The 19,285-nt window shown below is 38.0% G+C and overlaps 1 protein-coding gene across 1 annotated transcript in view; it reads right to left on the bottom strand.

Annotated features, from left to right (window-relative positions):
• tnmd (tenomodulin) overlaps positions 1 to 19,285 on the bottom strand; it is an 82,166-nt gene that overhangs the window by 19,792 nt on the left and 43,089 nt on the right. Inside the window, exons 3-4 of the mRNA XM_056472266.1 lie at positions 17,776 to 17,916; positions 13,225 to 13,323 (exon numbers count right to left, since the gene is read on the bottom strand). Of these exons, the coding sequence (XP_056328241.1) occupies positions 13,225 to 13,323; positions 17,776 to 17,916 (240 nt within the window). The remainder of the gene's footprint in view (positions 1 to 13,224; positions 13,324 to 17,775; positions 17,917 to 19,285) is intronic.

The following is a 19,285-nucleotide window of genomic DNA, read 5'->3' as shown; positions in this document are numbered from 1 at the left end:
GCTAAGCTGAAAAGAAAATGAATGAATGAATAACTAAAACACTTACATACATGGTACATACAGAAGTGGAAAGTATTGATATTCAGATGCCCCATTGACTTGACTGAAACTGACCCAATTCTTTTCATACCTTCTAAACACATTTCTATTTGTGCACATGCAGCCTTCTTAAGTCTCCTTCTTACAGCCCAAGCAGGATAAAGCTGGAGTGAGTCTCTGCTTTATGCTATTGCCTTGGATCATTTCACTTTCTCTCCGCAGGGAACAGAGAACTAACTGCTGACCATGGCTAAAATATTTAATTTGACCTCTCTTAAAGACCATAGCTGTACCTCCTTGAGAAACAGTCTTACTTTCTTCCTAGCTGTGAAAAAGTGCGCTTTTCTGCAAGCACTAATGGTGTTGCATTATAATTTGCACAGTAATAGGAGTACAAAAATATATTTGAGGTTATTATGACTTTAGAGCATGTCTGCTGTGTTAATGTGGTTCCACCACGTTGACGCATTACATTGCAGCTAAAACCGGTTCTTTTAAAGGTTGAAGTGACTAGCTATGTTTCCATGCAAAGATACAAATTAGATTTATGCGCAAAACTGGAATATTGCATTACAAAATTGCAAATAAAGTGATATTTCCCTCCAATGTGATAAAAATAGTCATTTACTGATAAACCGGCACCAAATATTGAAAAGAATAAGGTAACTTATATAACAAGTGTCTCAGAAGATAAAACGTAATGCATGTGCGGTGGCTTTTGTAGGCATGAGACTATTTGGGAGTGCAGATGCTCAAGACAATTCTGTGAGGTAATAATATAGAACCGTTTTGATGACAGACTTTGGTTAAAGGAATTAAAAAAAATTCAGATGTTGTGCAATGTGGTTGGTCCACTGGTTTGTCTATTAATGTCATCCCATCAAGTCCATTTTGTGTTATCACATAATCTGTAATTCCTCTCCTGTGGTTTGTAAATTAATGGGCAGCACAAATGTCTTGATGCCTCAGGCTGTTGATGTTGACATCCACTCTGGAGATCTCTCGCATGCCTCCATACTGAATGTAACCCCAATCCATTATTTTTCCCTCACCAAACTTGACTGATTTCTATGAGAATCTTTGGTTCATGCAGGTTCCAATAGGTCATCTGCAGTATTTGGAATGATTGTGATGCAGATTCATTGGAAAAATCTACCTTCTGCCTCTTTCCCAAATGATTAACTAGAAGTCAAGTTATTAATGGTTGCTCTTACAACTGGGATCAGTGACAAGAGTTTTGTCAGGTAGTGTGGTTGCCAATAATTTATATAGGCTGAATTTAAACAATTAAATTAAATTTAGTGATGTTCAACTTAATTTTTTTGTTTAAATTCAGCCCAAATAAATTGTTTACCACGAGTTACCTTTGAAAAATGTAGTAAATCCAATCAATAATTTTTATTTTTTTTTAATTGTAGTTGGTTTGGTGTGTTCCATGCGTATTTAGCATGTAGAATCACAGTCAGCTGAAGAAAGCGGTTTTCAGCAACAAATCAAAATAAAAAACTGAAGTAACATAGCAAATAAACAATTCAAGTCAAGAAGGAACACTTAAGTCTGTAATTTAGCTACTTTTCTGCTGCTTTATTTATGCTTTGCATGTCCACGTCGGAAGGTCTGGTTTCATTTAGTGGAATAAGAAAACAGACTACTTCCACCTGCAGGTGTGAAAATACACATCCTCTGTCGTCTGTTTGGTGTGTTCACAAGCAGCTTTTGATTCCAGCCTTTAAAACAAAATCACATGACTTTTTTACTGTGTTTATTTGGTAAATGTGTTTCCATTGTAGTTTATGCACATTTTTTCTTATTGAATACAAAGTTTATCCAGTTGTGTGCGTATGTTATTGCATTTTATTTGCAAAATTACGTGACTTAATGAAGTTTCATTAAGCATTTTTTATGCATTCATTCATTTTCCTTTGGCTTAGTCCCTTATTTATCAGGGATCGCCACAGCGGAATAATCCACCAACTATTCCAGCATATGTTTTATGCAGCGGATGCCCTTCTAACCTCAACCAAGTACTGGGAAACACACATGCACTCTTGTATTCACACACGCACTCATACACTATGGCCAATTTAGTTTATCCAATTCCCCTATAGCGCATGTCTCTGAACTGTGGGGGAAACTGGAGCACCTGGAGGAAATCCACGCGAACACGGGGAGAACATGCAAACGCCACACAGAAATGCCAACTGGGCCAGCCGGGACTTAAACCAGCAACCTTCTTGCTGTGAGGCGACAGTGCTAACCACTGAGCCACCGTGCTACCCCTCGCATAAAAATAGGTGGATGTAAACATACAGTAGACACATGTTGTTGAATTCAAGGCCGCAGTCCAAAAAAAAGCATCAGAAGGAAGAACTGATGCGATCAATCCCGCATATCCCGCGGTGCATCCACCCAGTCAGCCATTATAGTATTGAGAGTAATGTACTTAATTTGTTAGTTCTGTAGTTCATGAGCTGTTAAGTAAATTATTGTTGCATAATGACTGCGAAAGTGCGCGTCAGTTTGATTTAATTGAGATCTAGAAAGCTTCTTTGGGTAATGTAATCACATGAGGTATATGTTTGTTTTGCTTGTAGTTATGTGTAAATAGAAGTGCAAACAAACTCTCCTACGTTCCCTTGTTAATTAGCGCAGAGACCAGAGAAACGGCTCACATGACAAATATTTTTACAAGGTGATTTTCTCCCAGTCTAAAGCTTAATTGCACATTAGTTAAGCTTGATGTAGATTCCTGAGGCTATTGTCTGAGCTGCTATCATTTATATTAGATTTCCCTCTTTCTCTTGCATTTGCTCTCCCTCAACCCTCTTTTTTTCCTCATCCCGCTGCTCTTGTTTTATTAGAAGTCATTTTCGGTGCCGCTTCTTGTTTGTTGGGAAGTGACACAGCACTGACCTGTAGCGGTTCCAGTTCCGCCTGATTAAAAGCTTCACTCTTTGTGCCTTTGAGACAGTTTCACCGCTCCGGCCCTCTCTCCCTCAAATCACGCTAAACTAATGATGACTAGGAGGACAGCCTGCATGACTCAAGCAGCGAAGGATGCTGTTTTAGCCTAAAATTAAAACTAGGGCCAGCGGTGCAAACAGAGCGCTTTAATTGGCCTTCTCGGCTGCTCAAGCAAAGCGTGCCTTTTATACGAGTAAACAAAGGTTAGGGCAGTGATCCTGCTACATTCCATCACATTTTTGGAGAAATTAGCTGTGTATGTATAAGGGTTGTTTCTCTTGAGACATCTAAAGGTTGCGGAAGAGGCACTGAAGTGAAAAGAGCAAAGCTGAATTATGTCTTGACCAAAGGGTTAAGGCTTTGCTGGTTAGCGTGGCCCAGAGAGTGTGACTCCTGCTGGTCGATGCTGAAATTACAGTATCATTTTCTGCATCGGTGGCTATTCAGATGTAGCTTAGAGCAAGTATATAAATATTTAACTGTATCATAGTAGACATTTTTACAGCCATTTTGAAGGGCTCTTGAAACATAATATAAAAATATTTTTCTTATGTCTTTGAGAGGAGGAAAGGTATTAGTGAACGACGCCATTAGCATGACTTTTTTGTAGCTCCATTATAATTTAAATTTGGTATCTACCATTCAAATGTTTGGTGTCAGGAAGTTGAAGTTGAACGAAGTGGCTTATGTGGTATGAGAATACAGCAAAAACTGCAATATTATGACAGTTGTATTATTTATTAGTTTTATTAAATAAGTTTAATATTTTAAAACTAATTTATTCTTGTAATAAAAATCTGGATTTTCAGCAGCCATTACTTTGGTCTTCAGGCTGACATGATCATCATGCTGCTTAATATGCTTCATCATACGATATTCATGGTATTCTTTTTTAAAATAAAGTTAAAACAAAAGATGTATGCGCTAGGTTGCACTATGTTGGAAAAATCTGAAATTGAGATATTTTGTTTTGCTGAAATATATATTGCGATATGAAAAAAAATTTACCAGATGGCTTGAACAACTCCATTTGTGAAAAATCATTCATTTAGATTGGTTGATTTTGTCGTTTTCCGGAGAGTCAAACAGTATTGAAATACAAAAATGTAGCAATGTAAAATAACAATGTATAGTTTTCATTGTATTAAAGAGCCCCTATTATGCATTATAAAAGGTCATATTTTGGTTTTGGGGTCTCCAACAACAGGCTAATATGCATGCAAGATAAAAAAAACAAAACACTTTCATTGTCTTATAATATGCATTCATTTTTACCTAATTACCCTGATGACTCCCATATGATTCGTTCAGCGATTTATTTGTTCCCAAACCCCTCCTTAGCATGCACGACATCGTAAATTGTATGGCAAGTGTAAACACATTAATCAGATATGGGTCACAATCAAAAGAACATGTAAATGGACAGGCAAAAAAATCAGATATAGGCAACAAAACCGGAATTGGGGATCAAGACCTGATAGTGTAAACGGGGCCAGAAAGAAATGCCCAGCACGGCTTATCAACAAGTAGTCAGAGTGCAAGTTGTATTTGTGAGCCCAATGCAGGAGTGCATTGAAGCAATGCAGTTAAACAAGGAGGCAACCATTTTAATCGCACTTACTTACACTTGTGAAATGGAGGAAGAAACCGATCCATGAACTCTGTACTTTAAAGTTCCTGTCAAGTTCTGACAAAGTCCCATACATCATTAGTCTTTTCTGATTCTTCCTTTAACAAACGACCGACGAATCCCCCGTTGTAAGCGTGTTGATTGCTGAAGCCCTTGTCAGAAAAATGATGGAAACAAAGCACAAGGATGGGGCTATAATGCTGAGGCATTTTTGCAAAAATAAACTTCAACCACTGACTCTTCACAGCCTCATCTTTGTGTAGGGAAAATAACACTAAATTTTCATCACACTTCAGAGGACAGCGTCTTCGCGACATGATTCACCCGGGATCTGCTACAAAGTTTGTGAGCGGGGCTGGGGGTTTTAATTTTCCCAGGTCTGCATACGCAGCAAATGGGTGGGGCTTAAGGTCCATATCGACGTCACGCCGGCACGTTACCTTTGCGATTCATTGGAACCACTATGAGTCAACTTTTTTTATAGATAAATTAATATTTATAAATTTATTTGCACTTTCAGATTAAGCCTTAGCTGGATATTTCACTTCACTTAGAGCTGTGCTACACACTGCATTGAAGGTTTAAAAAAAAAAAAAAAAACATAATAGGGGCTCTTTAATAAATCAGTAATTCATTGAAGTTACAAATGTTTTATGTTATTGTGCCCGAACACTGTCTGGAAGTGTCTTTAAAACACATGCAAATGATAAGATTTACTCTGTTATGGTTATATGTTGCAATAACTCCACAAATCTCATGTATTCTGAATTGTTGATTGACTACAATACTAACTTAACATTGCATATCCTGCGATGTGACCATTGCGGACACACACGTTGTGATATTGATGCCAAAACCATATATTGTGCAGCCCTAGTATGTGGTAATTCTGTACAGCACATACATATTTTGTTAAATTATAAATGTCTTATCGTTTGATTTAATGTGTCCTTGCAGAAAAAAAATAGGTAATTTGCTCAATTCTGAACAAATTTCTGAATTCAGATCACATTCTTCAAAAAGTCCTTCAGCAGTCAGACAAGTGAATGGGAATGCTTTTGGATAGATTTCTTTGGCTAGACCAGAGGTTTTCTAACTTTTTAATGCCAAGAATCCTAATGAATCAGGCATTTAAATGCCAAAGACGATGATTCACTTAAGATGATCTCTCTTTTTTAAAATATAGACAGGTGTGCTAAATCCTCATGCTAAATCTAGATTTATATATTTAATAAAAATACAAAACATTCTTAAGATTGGCAGCATGGTGGTTCAGTGGTTAACACTGTAACCACACAGGAAGTTGGCATTTCTGTGTAGAGTTTGCATATTCTCTCTGTGCTGGTTTCCTCCGGGTGCTCCGGTTTCCCCATAGCCCGAAGACATGCGCTATAGGTGAATTGAGTAAACTAAATTGGCCATAATGTATGAGTGAGTGAGAGTGTATGGGTGTTTCTGGCTTCCAGTACTGGGTTGCAGCTGGAAGAGCATCCGCTGGAAAAACAAATGCTGGAATAGTTGCGGTTATTTCCACTGTGGCGACTTCTGAAATAAGGACTAAGCTGAAGGAAAATGAATGAATGAATGAATTTTTAAGATTTTAAAAGCTGAATGATGATGATGTTGATCAAGCAGCTGTTTGTATATAGCCATAAATGAACACACACACAAAATCTAACATAAAGATGTGGCTTTTAGAAATGAGCATCTCAGGGAACAGAACGCCATGACTAACCACGGTTAGCTGCAGCACTAAAAATTCTCTGACTCAGGAAATACATTACCAGTAGGTGGCAGCCGAGCTTCATTCTCAGTAGTGGCCAATTCTGAAGGCGGAGGACTCGATGACCGACTGTTTCTCCGTGGAAGGTGGAGTTTTTTTTCTCCATGTTTTGTTTATATTTGCTAAAATCTAAAGGCTCCTTTTAACTGCACATGACAAGCGACAGACCGGAAGTCATTTATTTCCTATGGAGAGGTGTCCAGGAGCTGCGTGGAGTTCCGATCATCTTCATATGCAGAAACTTTGGATCGGATTTGAGCTGCGGATACGTTGAGATATTTGAACTCCTGCGACTAGACTGTATGCGACCGGCTGACCAGATGTGATGTATTTTAGTGTTGTCCAAGCAGGTCCATGCGAGTTCTATGAGAGTTTTTTTTTTCTTTATTTTTTGAATCAGTAAAAAGTCTATATTAAGAAAAAATTCTATTCATAAATGAGTAATAATAAAAAAAATTATTATGTTGTCTCTACATTCTTCCCAAGTTTTTTAGCGATCTATGAGTTCCTAGTATTGCATTCATTTAACCATGGTGAACGCACAGAGAATAAAGGCTCTTGCTTTTGTACTCCTTTATTTCGGACACTACGAGAACAGCTTCTCTCCCATGGTGCGCGACAAAACTGAAAATTCTGTGCAACTGCCACAAGGGGGCATATTCTGACAGTCGTGTCCAAAAGTCATGTGCAGTGGAAAGGCGGCTTAATACAATGCTGCACCTGGGATAAGGGTCTTGTTTTATGATAAAAGAAATAGTTTTATTTTAGACACAGTATTGCCGAATTGCCACAGCCACAATAATACATTTTTGACTGTAGACCAACATACACAACTTTTCACAGAGCTCAGTTAAATGTTCTTTGATTATGTTAGTTATCAATAAACTGTTAAAGCCAAAATGAATGATAAGATACAGGTTGTAATTTACTTTAATATAGTTTAAATAAATGACTAACAGGGCGACGCAGTGGCGCAGTAGGTAGTGCTGTCGCCTCACAGCAAAAAGATCCTGGTTCGAGCCAAAGCTGGGTCAGTTGGTGTTTCTGTGTGAAGTTTGCATGTTCTCCCTGCGTTCGTGTGGGTTTCCTCCGGGTGCTCCGGTTTCCCCCACAGTCCAAAGACATGCAGTACAGGTGAACTGGGTAGGCTAAATTGTCCGTAGTGTATGTGTGTAAATTAGTGTGTATTTATGTTTCCCAGTGATGGGTTGCGGTTGGAAGGTTATCCACTGCGTAAAAACATGCTGGATAAGTTGGCGGTTATTCTGCTGTGGTGACCCCAGATTAATAAAGGGACTAAGCCGAAAAGAAAATGAATGGATGAATGAATGAATGACTAACAATTGTGCATTACTACAACACTTCGCAAACATTTAAGCTGGTTTCAGTTCTTAGTTCTTTCATTTCGTTTTTGTTTGTTTCATTTTCAAAAATCTATTTATTTAACTTGTTTATTTAAGAGATTAATTCAAGGATGTTTTATATTATTTGGTTATCTTAAGTAAAGGAAACCGTTAAGTGTTTCAGGACAGGTGTTTTGAACATATTATATCTAATATATACTACTCAAAAAAATAAAGGAAACAGTTGGAATTACATTGTGTTGTTTGTTCCCTTTATTATTTTTTGGGCAGTATATTTGAACATATATGTACATACAGTATTAAAAAAAAATTAAATGCCCATTTTTGCAATTTCATAATATATGTTGCATACTGTATATGATATATATTTTATATTTGTGATATCCAAATATTAGTCATATATGTCATTTGCATACATTTCCATGTATCAGATTTCTATATGGGGAGTAAGTGGGTGCATCAGTATTAAAAAAAATTTTAAAATCCTGAGACACAAGGATCTTGTGGCAAGATGGGTCGTGATTTCATTGGAGACGTGTGGGCAGTTGGAGACCAGTGGGAAGTTCAGGGATTACTGCTTTCATCATTTCCCAGACTAAATAAATTGAAAATGGTAAACAAACTGGTGGCATACAATTTCTGCTTGTCACCTGGTCGTGCTCGCAGGCTGCTTTATTCCTTATCAGTGGCATGCAGTTTCTCCTCAGCCAGCATTGTTTTGTGGTGAAGCGTGTTAAGGCAGCTAGCTCTGGGACCACAGTCACATGCCCTGCGGCTCAGCTGCACTTGGAGCTAATAATGGGGATTTTAACCTCTACTTCTTTTACATGCTCACAACCTTGGACAGAATGCCTGCTTCTCTCTCTCTTTCTCGTTCTCTCTCTCTGTCTCTGTCTTTTTGGCTTTAAATTTGTTAAAAGAAATAGATTTACATGCCAACTCCTGGCATCCACAGTACTGCACTGTATGTAAGCGGGAAAAATAAGGTTGAAAGATTGTCAGGGAAAGACGTAGTGGTAATGAAGGACTAGCTTTTGAGACAAAATCTTAGTTTATCTTGTTTGATGATATATATATTTTTAAGTTTCAAAGTTTGACTAATTGAAACATGTACACTCACCGGCCACTTTATTAGGTACACCTTACTAGTACCGGGTTGGACCCCTTTTTGTGTCATAGATTTAACAAGGTACTGGAAATATTCCTCAGAGATTTTGCTCCATATTGACATGATAGGATCATGCAGTTGCTGCAGATTTGTTGGCTGCACATCCATGATGTGAATCTCCCGTTCCACCACATCCCAAAGGTGCTTTATTGGATTAACATCTGGTGACTATTGAGTACATTTGAGTACAATGAACTCATATTCATGTTCAAGAAACCAGTCTGAGATGATTTGTGTTTTATGACATGGTGCATTATCCTGCAGAAAGTAGCAGAAGATGGGTACACTGTGGTCATAAAGGGTCATGGTCAGCAACAATACATTGACACCATGCTCACTTGGTTCAAATGGGCCAATAATATATCCCCCACACATTACACCACCACCCCCAGCCTGAACCTTTGATACAAGGCAGGATGGATCCATGTTTTATGTTGTTGACACCAAATTCTGAACCTACCATCCGAATGTCGCAGCAGAAGTCAAGACTCATTAGACCAGGCAACATTTTTCCAATCTTCTATTGTCCAATTCTGGTGAGCCTGTATGAATTGAAGCCTCAGTTTCTTGTTCTTAGCTGACAGGAGTGGCACTTGGTGTGGTCTTCTTCTGTTGTAGCCCATCTGCCTCGAGGTTCCATGTGTTTTGCGTTCAGAGATACTCTTCCCATTGTCCTCTGACCTCTGGCATCAACAAGGCATTTGCGCCCACAGATCTGCCGCTCACTGGATATTTTCTCTTTTTTTGGACAATTCTCTGTAAACCCTAGAGATGGTTGCAAGTGAAAATCCCAGTAGATCAGCAGTTTCTGAAATACTCAGACCAGTCCGTCTCGCACCAATAACCATGCCACGTTCAAAGTCATTTAAATCACATTTCTTCCCCATTCTGATGCTCGGTTTGAACTGCGGCAGATCGTCTTGACCATGTCTCCGTGCCTAAATGGATTGAGTTGCTGCCATGTGATTGGCTGATTAGAAATGTGTGTCATTGAGCAGTTGGACAGGTGTACCCAATAAAGTGGCCAGTTAGTGTATGTTAAAAATGAGAGACTTGTAATAAAAGGCACTTTAAATTCAATTAATCTCTCTCTCTCTCTCTCTCTCTCTCTCTCTCTCTCTCTCTCTCTCTCTCGCTCTCTCTCTCTCTCTCTCCCTCTCTCCTTTGGTTTCTGTAGCATTCTGATTTATCTCTGGCCTCCATGATGGTATGTATGTAAGCAAATCAAAGATTTAGAGGAAGCAGGAATGCAAATAGACGGTTAGCAAGCTTGAATAACTTGCGTGAAGCCCAGAGCTCGCATTTTTAGCATTTCGCAATCTTAAGTCTGTTTATCCAATAAATGAGAGATCATTTGTGCGAATGTTCACCAGGTTAGCTGCGTCTTTATGGCACAAACAGCTTGCTCCATCGTGCACCATGTGTCCCCGTCGCCCCTCGAGAAGCAGGCGCATCGCTCTCTCTCTCTATCCAGCCCCACTGCTTCAGCCCTGGCCAACTCTGATTGATTTCACATCTGTGAAATAAAGCTTAGCCGAAAAATCTAATTAGGTTTCACAATGAGCAAGAAAAGGGAGAAATGGCAGCGACATATGGCGTTTGCTTCGCAATTAGTATCTGTAAATATGGATTAGACATTAAAACGATGTGGGAGAGAACGCGCAGGCTGTTTCTGCCTGCAATACCTTCTGTTCTAGAAGTCAAAGAGGATGTCGGGGAACTTGCGACAACAATAGATCAGCGTGTTTTTAATACCAATCCGACTTTGGTGCCCTCCCTCTTCTCGATATGAACTGCGAAGGAAAGAGAGTTTAGCACATGCGAATGCCGCCTGCCATTCTCCATGACACCGATAAATTGGATGTTTGATTGATAGAATTTGGCCCATCACTCTAGCCGAGCATCACAGACAGCCATTAGAGCAGGAGAACAGAGATGAATCACTTCAGCCCTGAGTCAAGTGAAATTTACGGAGCAAACATCTTCAAATACCATTTTAATGGCTTACCTTTCCCAAGGACCCCTCTCTCTCTCTCTCTCCTTAAGGCTATTTGGGCCGAGGCTTCAGAGGAGATGATTAAAAATTAATATTAGTTCAGGATTGACAGCAAACACCATTTGATGTGTGCCACAAAGGGGTTATGGGATTGTGGACTTTCGGATGGATTCACGGCCACAGGAGACCCAAGTTTATACTTTTGTGGAAAATGCTGGAGGGGATGATGAGATGGAGGGGGTGGGTTGAGGGGGTCGACGTGGCTTTGCTGGTTAGGTGGATTGCAAATAAATGGTGATGGTCGAAGTTTCATTTTCGCATTCTGATTAACTCTTGTGCAGAATTCATGATTTTTCCCTCTGTTTTAACCCTTGTATTATGTTTAGAATTTAGCTTATGTGGCTTACCATTTATTCATTAATTTTGCTTCAGCTTAGTCCCTTATTTATCAGGGGTCGCCACAGCAGAATGAACTGCTAACTTAGCCAACATATGTTTTACGCAGCGAATTCCCTTCCAGTCTCAACACAGTACTGGGAAACACCCATACACACTCACATTCACACTCGTACACTATAGCCAATTTAGTTTATTCAATTCACCTATAGCGCATGTCTTTGGTCTGTGTGGCACACCAGAGCACCCAAAGGAAAGCCACATGAACAAAGGGAGAACATGCAAACTCCACACAGAAATTCCAACTGGTCCAACAGTGACTTGAACCAGTGACTTTCTTGCTGTGAGGTCAGGTGACAGTGCTCACCACTGAGCCGCCGTGCCACCTATGGCTTACTATTTAAACAGTTATAGTCTTTGCACACTAAAGTCTGAAAAAAACGTGCTGCCTACACTTTATGATGTACCAAAAAATTTTCCTACAATTTTGTCAAAGTGCTTACAATACTATTTGACTTAGTTTAAATGCACATTTGTAAATATACACTTCTAAGTTGTTACAGTTTTATAAATAATGTTCTGGGATTGGCGTCATCGTGGTGCAGTGGGTAGCACAATCGCCTTACAGCAAGAAGGTCGCTGGTTCGAGCCCCATCTGGGTCAGTTGGCGTTTTTGTGGGGAGTTTGCATGTTCACCCCGTGTTCGCCTGGGTTTTCTCCGAGTGTTCCAGTTTCCCCCACAGTTCAAAGGCATGCAGTACTGGTGAATTGAATAAGCTAAATTGGCATTAGTGTTTGTGTGTGAATGCAAGACTGCATGAGTTTTTCCCCAGGGTTGGGTTGAAGCTGGAAGGGCATCCGTGGTATAAAACAAATGCTGGATAAGGTTAATCCCGGTGTAGCGATACCAGATTAATAAAGGGACTAAGCCGAAAAGAAAATGAATAAATCAAGGAATGAATGTTATGAGATAAAAATAATAATAATAAAAAAATAATAAAGAAATATGAAAATTTGTTATCATCAATTATAAAAAAACAAAAAAAAAAACAATTAGGAATCTGTTAAAACTTGTTTTAAAATTAAAAACTGGAGCCTATAGGCAAATAAACTGGCCAGCCCATTTAATTTTCCTCAATGAATGGTTAAAAGTTAAATTTGTCTTAAAGCCTTCCTCTGTTGGTTATTTTCACAATTTATGATGGTATAGGAGTCAAAAATGAGACACATGAGCTTATGTAGGGGCCAAATTCTAGACTTTAGCTGTGGAGGAGTGGGTCTTTTGAACCACCCGAACTCCCCCTGGCTACGGGCCTGACCCATGTCGTGCAATTTCATATCCATGGAAACCACTTAAATAAGCACACACACAAATTTGAAAGAACGATAAAATGTTAACAATAGTAGTTGCATAATTTTTCATAAAAATATTTAAATAAAGTAATTATATTTTGGTAACACTTTATTTTGATGGTCCATTTGAGTATTAGTAAACTTTCTGCTTAATATCTGTTAATACTGCTCCTTCAACAGACATTTAATTGACAATAAGAAACTTTGCAAGTACATGTCAACTTACATTAACCCCAACCCAGACCTAACAGTCTACTTATAATCTAATGAGAATTAGTTGGCATATAGATGCAATGTAATGGACCATCAAAATAAAGTGACCAAAATAATCATAATAATAACACTAATATACCTTAGTTTAGCTAGCAAAAGATAGCAAACACATATTTTTAATTTCTTGATTTTGTTTTCTTTTTGTTTCTGGACAACTGCATCAAATCATAACATAAACATGCCAAATTGACCTGCAAAAGTTTACAAACTGAATGAAAATTGTGTCAGAAGCAAGCTCATATGGCCAGATTGTAATACCTCAACATCAACAGTCTTTGTATCCAGCTTGGGCAGCTCCTTGGTTTGACCTCTGATATAACATCTCTGGTGCTTGGCAAAGCGGATGCCCATGATGCCCTGGAAAGACACAGATGATAATGATTAACTATTAAATCTACAGTTTAAATAAAATCAGCTGTTGACCTTACATACTCTCAGACACTCAAAGGCTTTTGAGCCGAGCACAGATATAACACGTGTTATATAACTAAAGCTACAGGAATCATTTCCCAGCTAATTCAAGATTATTGGTATACAACACCAGCCAGCACAGAGGTATACCGCCGAAGCCATGATTATATGTAGGCAAAGCCCATTGATTTGCAGCACTTATGTTCTGTGTTGCGAAGCTAATCTGTTTGGTGAAGTGAGGAGCTTTTTTCCTGAAAGCCACAGCTGATGGTCTGCCATACAGAATTTGTTGCTTTACACTTGAAAAGAGAAAAAGCCATTTCAGCAGGAGCGTCTGAAGAAAGTTCTCAGTGCTTTACTGTCTGGAAGTAGTCTTCGAAAGGGAAATAAAGGCTATCGCGTTACAGACTCTTCACTCGGAAGGATAAAAACAATATCTCTGTCTGCATTCGGGAATACATTAGGTAATCCTTATTTGCTGTTGTAGCATACGGCAAGTGAGGCAGAGTGTGATGCAGCCTGAGCTGAATTATTTCCAAAGCATTAATGGAGTTGTTGTTCTCTCATATAACAATTTTCATTTCCACCCAAGCTCACTGGTTTATAAGGGGAGAAGCACAAAAAAATTGTATTGTTTGTGCCTAAAATCACTGTGACAAATTACGCCTCAATTTCTGGTAATGGCTTGCTTTTGCACGCATATCTCTTGATGAAATGCATTTATTGCTGAGCCTGGTCAACTGGAAAATGGAGAGACTCTTCATTAAAGGGATAAAAAATAGGAAAAGAATGTCATTTAAGAAAGAGTGTTGAAGTACAGCTTTCCCATTAGCCAGATTAAATGTGTGCATGCTCTGAGACAATTATTCGAATGGAAGCACTGAATGATGCAATTGGCAGAGAGGGCAAAGAAGCGGCGCTCCAATCATTGGCACGTCACTCGCGTGTAGATGCCCGCACCTGTTTCTGCCAGTGATCGCTTTGAGAGACAACAAATATTGCTTTCTGAATGCAGGTGAAGTCAAGGGCTGGCACTAAAGCGAATTAGCGCCGAAGAATCGCTGTTAACAACATTACAAGATCTAAGATCAGACTTAATCTGTGTCTGGGAAACCGACCCTGGCCGTATACTGTTTCTGTATTAGGATGTTATAAACGGACTTTGACTTTGTTAGGATATTCCCCCTGCTTCTTTACCGACCTTTCGTATCATCAAATGGGCGGTAAGAGAGCTCATCTTGTCTTCCTGTAGGACAAACTAATCATTGTTATTCCCTACGCTGATGGACAGAGATGGTGATTATTGGGAAAATCATTTAAGCCTTACACTCAGACACTTCTCCAACTACAGCGATTGCTGTAAAACTGTCCCATTTGAGCATTAGGAAATGTTTTGTTTTATTTTACGGCTGATTTCTACTTTGGTATGTGTGAAAGGTTTTTTTATGCACCTAAAAAATAAAAAGGGCAATTGTGTGAAAGTTTGTAAGGGAAATTAAGTCACATTGAAGTTAGAAGGAACACAGTTGTGCGATTTTTAAATACATGAACCATATGGATGCACTGCAAAAGCTTGAGGTATGAATTCAAAAGCTTGAGGTATGTACACCGAAAAAAAATATGTCTGTGAATATGTGTTGAATTTAAACAAACTAATTAAATTTAGTAATGTTCAACTAAATTTGTTTGTTTAAATTCAGCCCAAATAAATTGTTTACAACCATTTCACTTAAAAAAAATGTAAATCAAAGGAATCACCCATTTTTTTCAGTGTACAGTATATAAGATCTTTTTGAAATGTTTTTGAAAGAAATCTCATGCTCAGTAATATTATCTATAGCAACATATGGCAACAGTCTACTTAAAAGCAAGAGGTGCATAACTTGTTATTGCACTAATCTATTACATTTTATAAACAGTGCAGGTGTACTTCTCAATGTGTTCAAAATATGAGAATATTCTAAAAGGGACCGTAAAATATATATTTAAAAGGACTGTTTTTCACTTTAACATATTTTAAATGTAATTTCTTCCTGTTATGCAAGCTCTTTTCAGCAGTTTTCATCATTATGTTCAAGGTTTTATAGAATTTAGCTTTTTCATGCTGTATTTATTTAACCAGATTTAACCCATGTCCCTGACATCCCTTTTTTATGTTGTAAATGTATTTGAAATGGAAGGTCTATGGGTTAAACAGAATTTGATCTCTGTTTTGTTGTAGAAGTGTTTCAGCAAAAGTAATAGAGTAACTTATAAAAAAAAAAAGTGTTATTTGAATGACATCAAGAATGTTGCTAAGAATTACATTGATATATTAATAATAGTTTATGTTAGTATTTGATCTCACCTTCATTTAAGGTACAATTTTCACAATTAACAAATCATTAATCAAGACGTTTAATTAAATAAACAACTAATTAGTTGCTTACTAATTGTATCATGTAGGATTAGGATAGGTGTGTAGATTAAGATCATATAAACACTAATAAACAGTTAATATCTTCATAATAGTTACACTGTAAAACCCAACAGTCAACTTTATCAAATGAAATGAGTGCAGTTAACTCAAAATTGACTGAAAGTTAATTCTACTCATTTGAAAAGAGTTTTGAACTCAGTGTTGAAGGTAATGAGTTGATTAAATACCTCATTACTTCAACTTAAAAGGAGTAAGTTCACAGGACTCATATAGATTAGTTTTTTTTTAACTCAAATGGTTTGTAGCAATCGTTTTCCTCAAACAGTTTGAGTTGCCTTAACTTATTGGGTTTTACAGTACTCAGTTGGTTTGAGTTGTCTTCATTTATTGGGGTTTACTGTGCTCAAATTGCTTCATTTACTCAAATGGATTAAGTTCACAGTACTCATTAGAACTTAAATGGTTTGTTGCAATCGGTTTCCTCAAATGGTTTGAGTTACCTTAACTTTTTGGGTTTTACAGTGTAGGTATAAGTAGGGCCAGAGAGAATCTGTGGATATTTTTTGCTATTTCTACTAAGAATTTTGTAAAGAATCTGTGGATTTTTGCGGAATTATTTTGGGAGTATCAAAACCAAAAACTTAATATATGAAATAAAACTTAACACCTTTTTAACTTTTATTTAATGTTTACAATGCAAATCCATCTAGATCCTCTTGTCTGGTAAACAAAGCAAATCTCTCATTTAATATATCTAAAAAAAAGAGAGAAATTATTACTTTACAAACTGTATTGTAAATAAATCAAATGAACACTTTCATATTAGTCAATATTACTATTGAAATTAATTTGAAAACTGAATAAATATAAACTTACACACATTTTCACAAATAAATAAATACACTCAATGATGGGCTAAAAATCTGTGGATTTCTGTGCGCACAGATTCCGTGTGGGCCTACTGCAGTAATAAGCCAGTAATTTAATAGTGTGAATTGTTACTTAAACTAAAGTGTTACCCATAATTGTTCTGAAAGACCTACCCTCCATCATCATAACAAAACATTTGTAAGAATATAAAAGCTTATACCTGTCACTTTTGCTCCGTTTAATGTATCCTTTGCTGAATAAAAAATATTTTGTTAAAAAAACATGACAGACCCTAAACTTTTGAACGACAGCGTATATGCAGTGATCCCTGGACCGTAAATAAATGTAATGGAAATTCACGGCTACCTTGCATTGCAGTAAAATATATGACTAGATTATTCCCTTTCCTGCTGAAGGACACTTTATGGCTTTTGCTTAGTCTATGCGATGCGTCTCCTTGGCTTTGCCTATAAGCTGCTGTTGTGGAATTCTCATCATTACTTTTAAGTTTCTGGAGGACGCCGAGAGTGCTTGTCTAAAACAATAGAGAGAGGATTTTGCTTGTGTTTCTCTTGGCATTACCGCTGCATTTCCATTCATGGGCTGTAGCCTTCGGCTCTGTGGAGATGGTTTGTAGTTTTAGTGTGTGTAATGACTTGCAACATCCCTCCTTCACAAAAATCAATTCCAAAGTCTGCCCTGAGCCAGAAGTTGCAAGAAGTGCCGAAGAGGGCTCGCTGCTCCTACTCCCCTTTCATTTATATCAACATGTGATTTGAATGATTTTACCTATTCACTTGTTTTCTGGTTTCCCATGGCATCGCCTTGAATGAAACTAATCTCTTTTGTGGCTGTGCTCCACTGACCATAGTAATTTAGAAAGAAGATGGGGCCAGCATCAAGTGTGTCTGAATGCTGATGCGAGATGTCATCGCTGCCAGTTTGCTTTTGCTTAGCGCAGTGTTTTTCAGAGATTCAATATCATCAGCTGGAGAGCAAAAGAAAGAAAAAACGCTCTGTCTGTATTTTGACAGCAGTTCTGCAGGAATCTGAGTCGACCCTCTCGCATAGCAATGAAAATATTTCATGTGTATGTCATAAATCCTTACATTCTTGAAGTCGTGCACCTCCAGGACCTCGTCAGTGCCGTTTCCCATCCTGAAGATCTCGATGCGCTCAGATGGATGGATTTCCATCATGCCCTCGGTCTCTATTCCATCCAGTACTGCTTTATATTGATGATCATACACCTGTTCAGACACACACCCAACACATTAAATTGAAAGAAACAGTGTTACTCAAATATCCGTAGTAATACTGAACTGATGTTATTGCATAAGATAAAATATCAATTGACATTAACAAACAAATGACATTGGGTCTTTTCTCAGATTTAGATTTTTAGCTAGCTAGTGTTAAGTTAAATGTATAAAGTTCTGCTCACATGTAAAGTTCATTACACTGTTGCCATTAAGCCTCATTCACACTACGAGCGAGAGTTCACATTTCAGCGGAGAGTGGGTGACTTACATTTGACTTACAAAGGTACATTTTGGGTTCCCATGGTACAAATCATGTCCTTAAAGACACAAACCGCAATGGTACAAATTAGTTTCTTTGTCTTAAGGTACAATTCTGTCCCATAAAAAGGTACTGCCCCCATGACAAGGGTTTGTTACTTTTTTTGGTACAACGTTGTAGCATTTTTTCTGAGAGTGTAGATATATATACTATGGCATACGGACCCTGAGCATGCGTCAACAGCGCTGCCAAATTTATACAGTGCTCCCAGGACAAATGTCATTCAACTGCACTAGTCAAGACTAAAGCCAATGTGCAGATGCTGGACTTTAGCGCTGTGTACGGGTGTAGTAACAAGTAAACATTTCATAGGCAAGATTTCATTTTTTACTTTTTTGTATGTTACGAACTTTTGTGCTTAATAAGTAATGTTATTGATAATAATACAGTCTCTTAGTACGCTGACCATAAGGCAAAGTAGCACCAACTTGCTCTAAATACTATTTTTGTTGAATAAAATAAAGCAAACAATGTAAATGAAATATGACAACAGGATGCTGCAGTGGCAGAAACTTGTATTATTGTCAACTATGTGAAGTAACGACTAGTTTTTGAACATATAAGGGTGCCTGATAACATAACAGTGCCTGTGCCTCAATATACATACTGTCCACCCTAAATGATTGAATATTACAAATGATAAATACCATATAAAAAGGTGAACATGCACAATTAGGCGCAGGGATATCGATGGTTCACACGAGTCGTTTATAAAGGAGATTCATTCACAAACGAATCGCTCCCTCTGTTAGAATTAGAAGTGAAAGCAGGAGAGGGGGTTTGTTTCAGGACACGGATTAGATCAAATTAAACAGGGACGGAGGATAATACATTTCCATGCACACAAACGCATGCTCTTTGTCGGCAGTGCCTGTGCATGTAAAATGATAATTTTCATAATTTAAAAAAATATTTGTATACTGACAAATGATCGGGAAAACTCCCGATCATAGATATGTTTATTTGTGTTTATAACTCTGGCTCTGGGTGACCAGGCCGCCGCTGCACCTTGGTCCCACATTCATTTCAAAGCAGCGC

The sequence above is a fragment of the Danio aesculapii genome, chromosome 14 (assembly GCF_903798145.1).
Source record: "Danio aesculapii chromosome 14, fDanAes4.1, whole genome shotgun sequence".
Taxonomy (NCBI): Eukaryota; Metazoa; Chordata; class Actinopteri; order Cypriniformes; family Danionidae; genus Danio; species Danio aesculapii.
The sequence above is the reverse complement of the archived record's forward strand: the minus strand, read 5'-3'. Positions and strand labels throughout refer to the sequence as shown.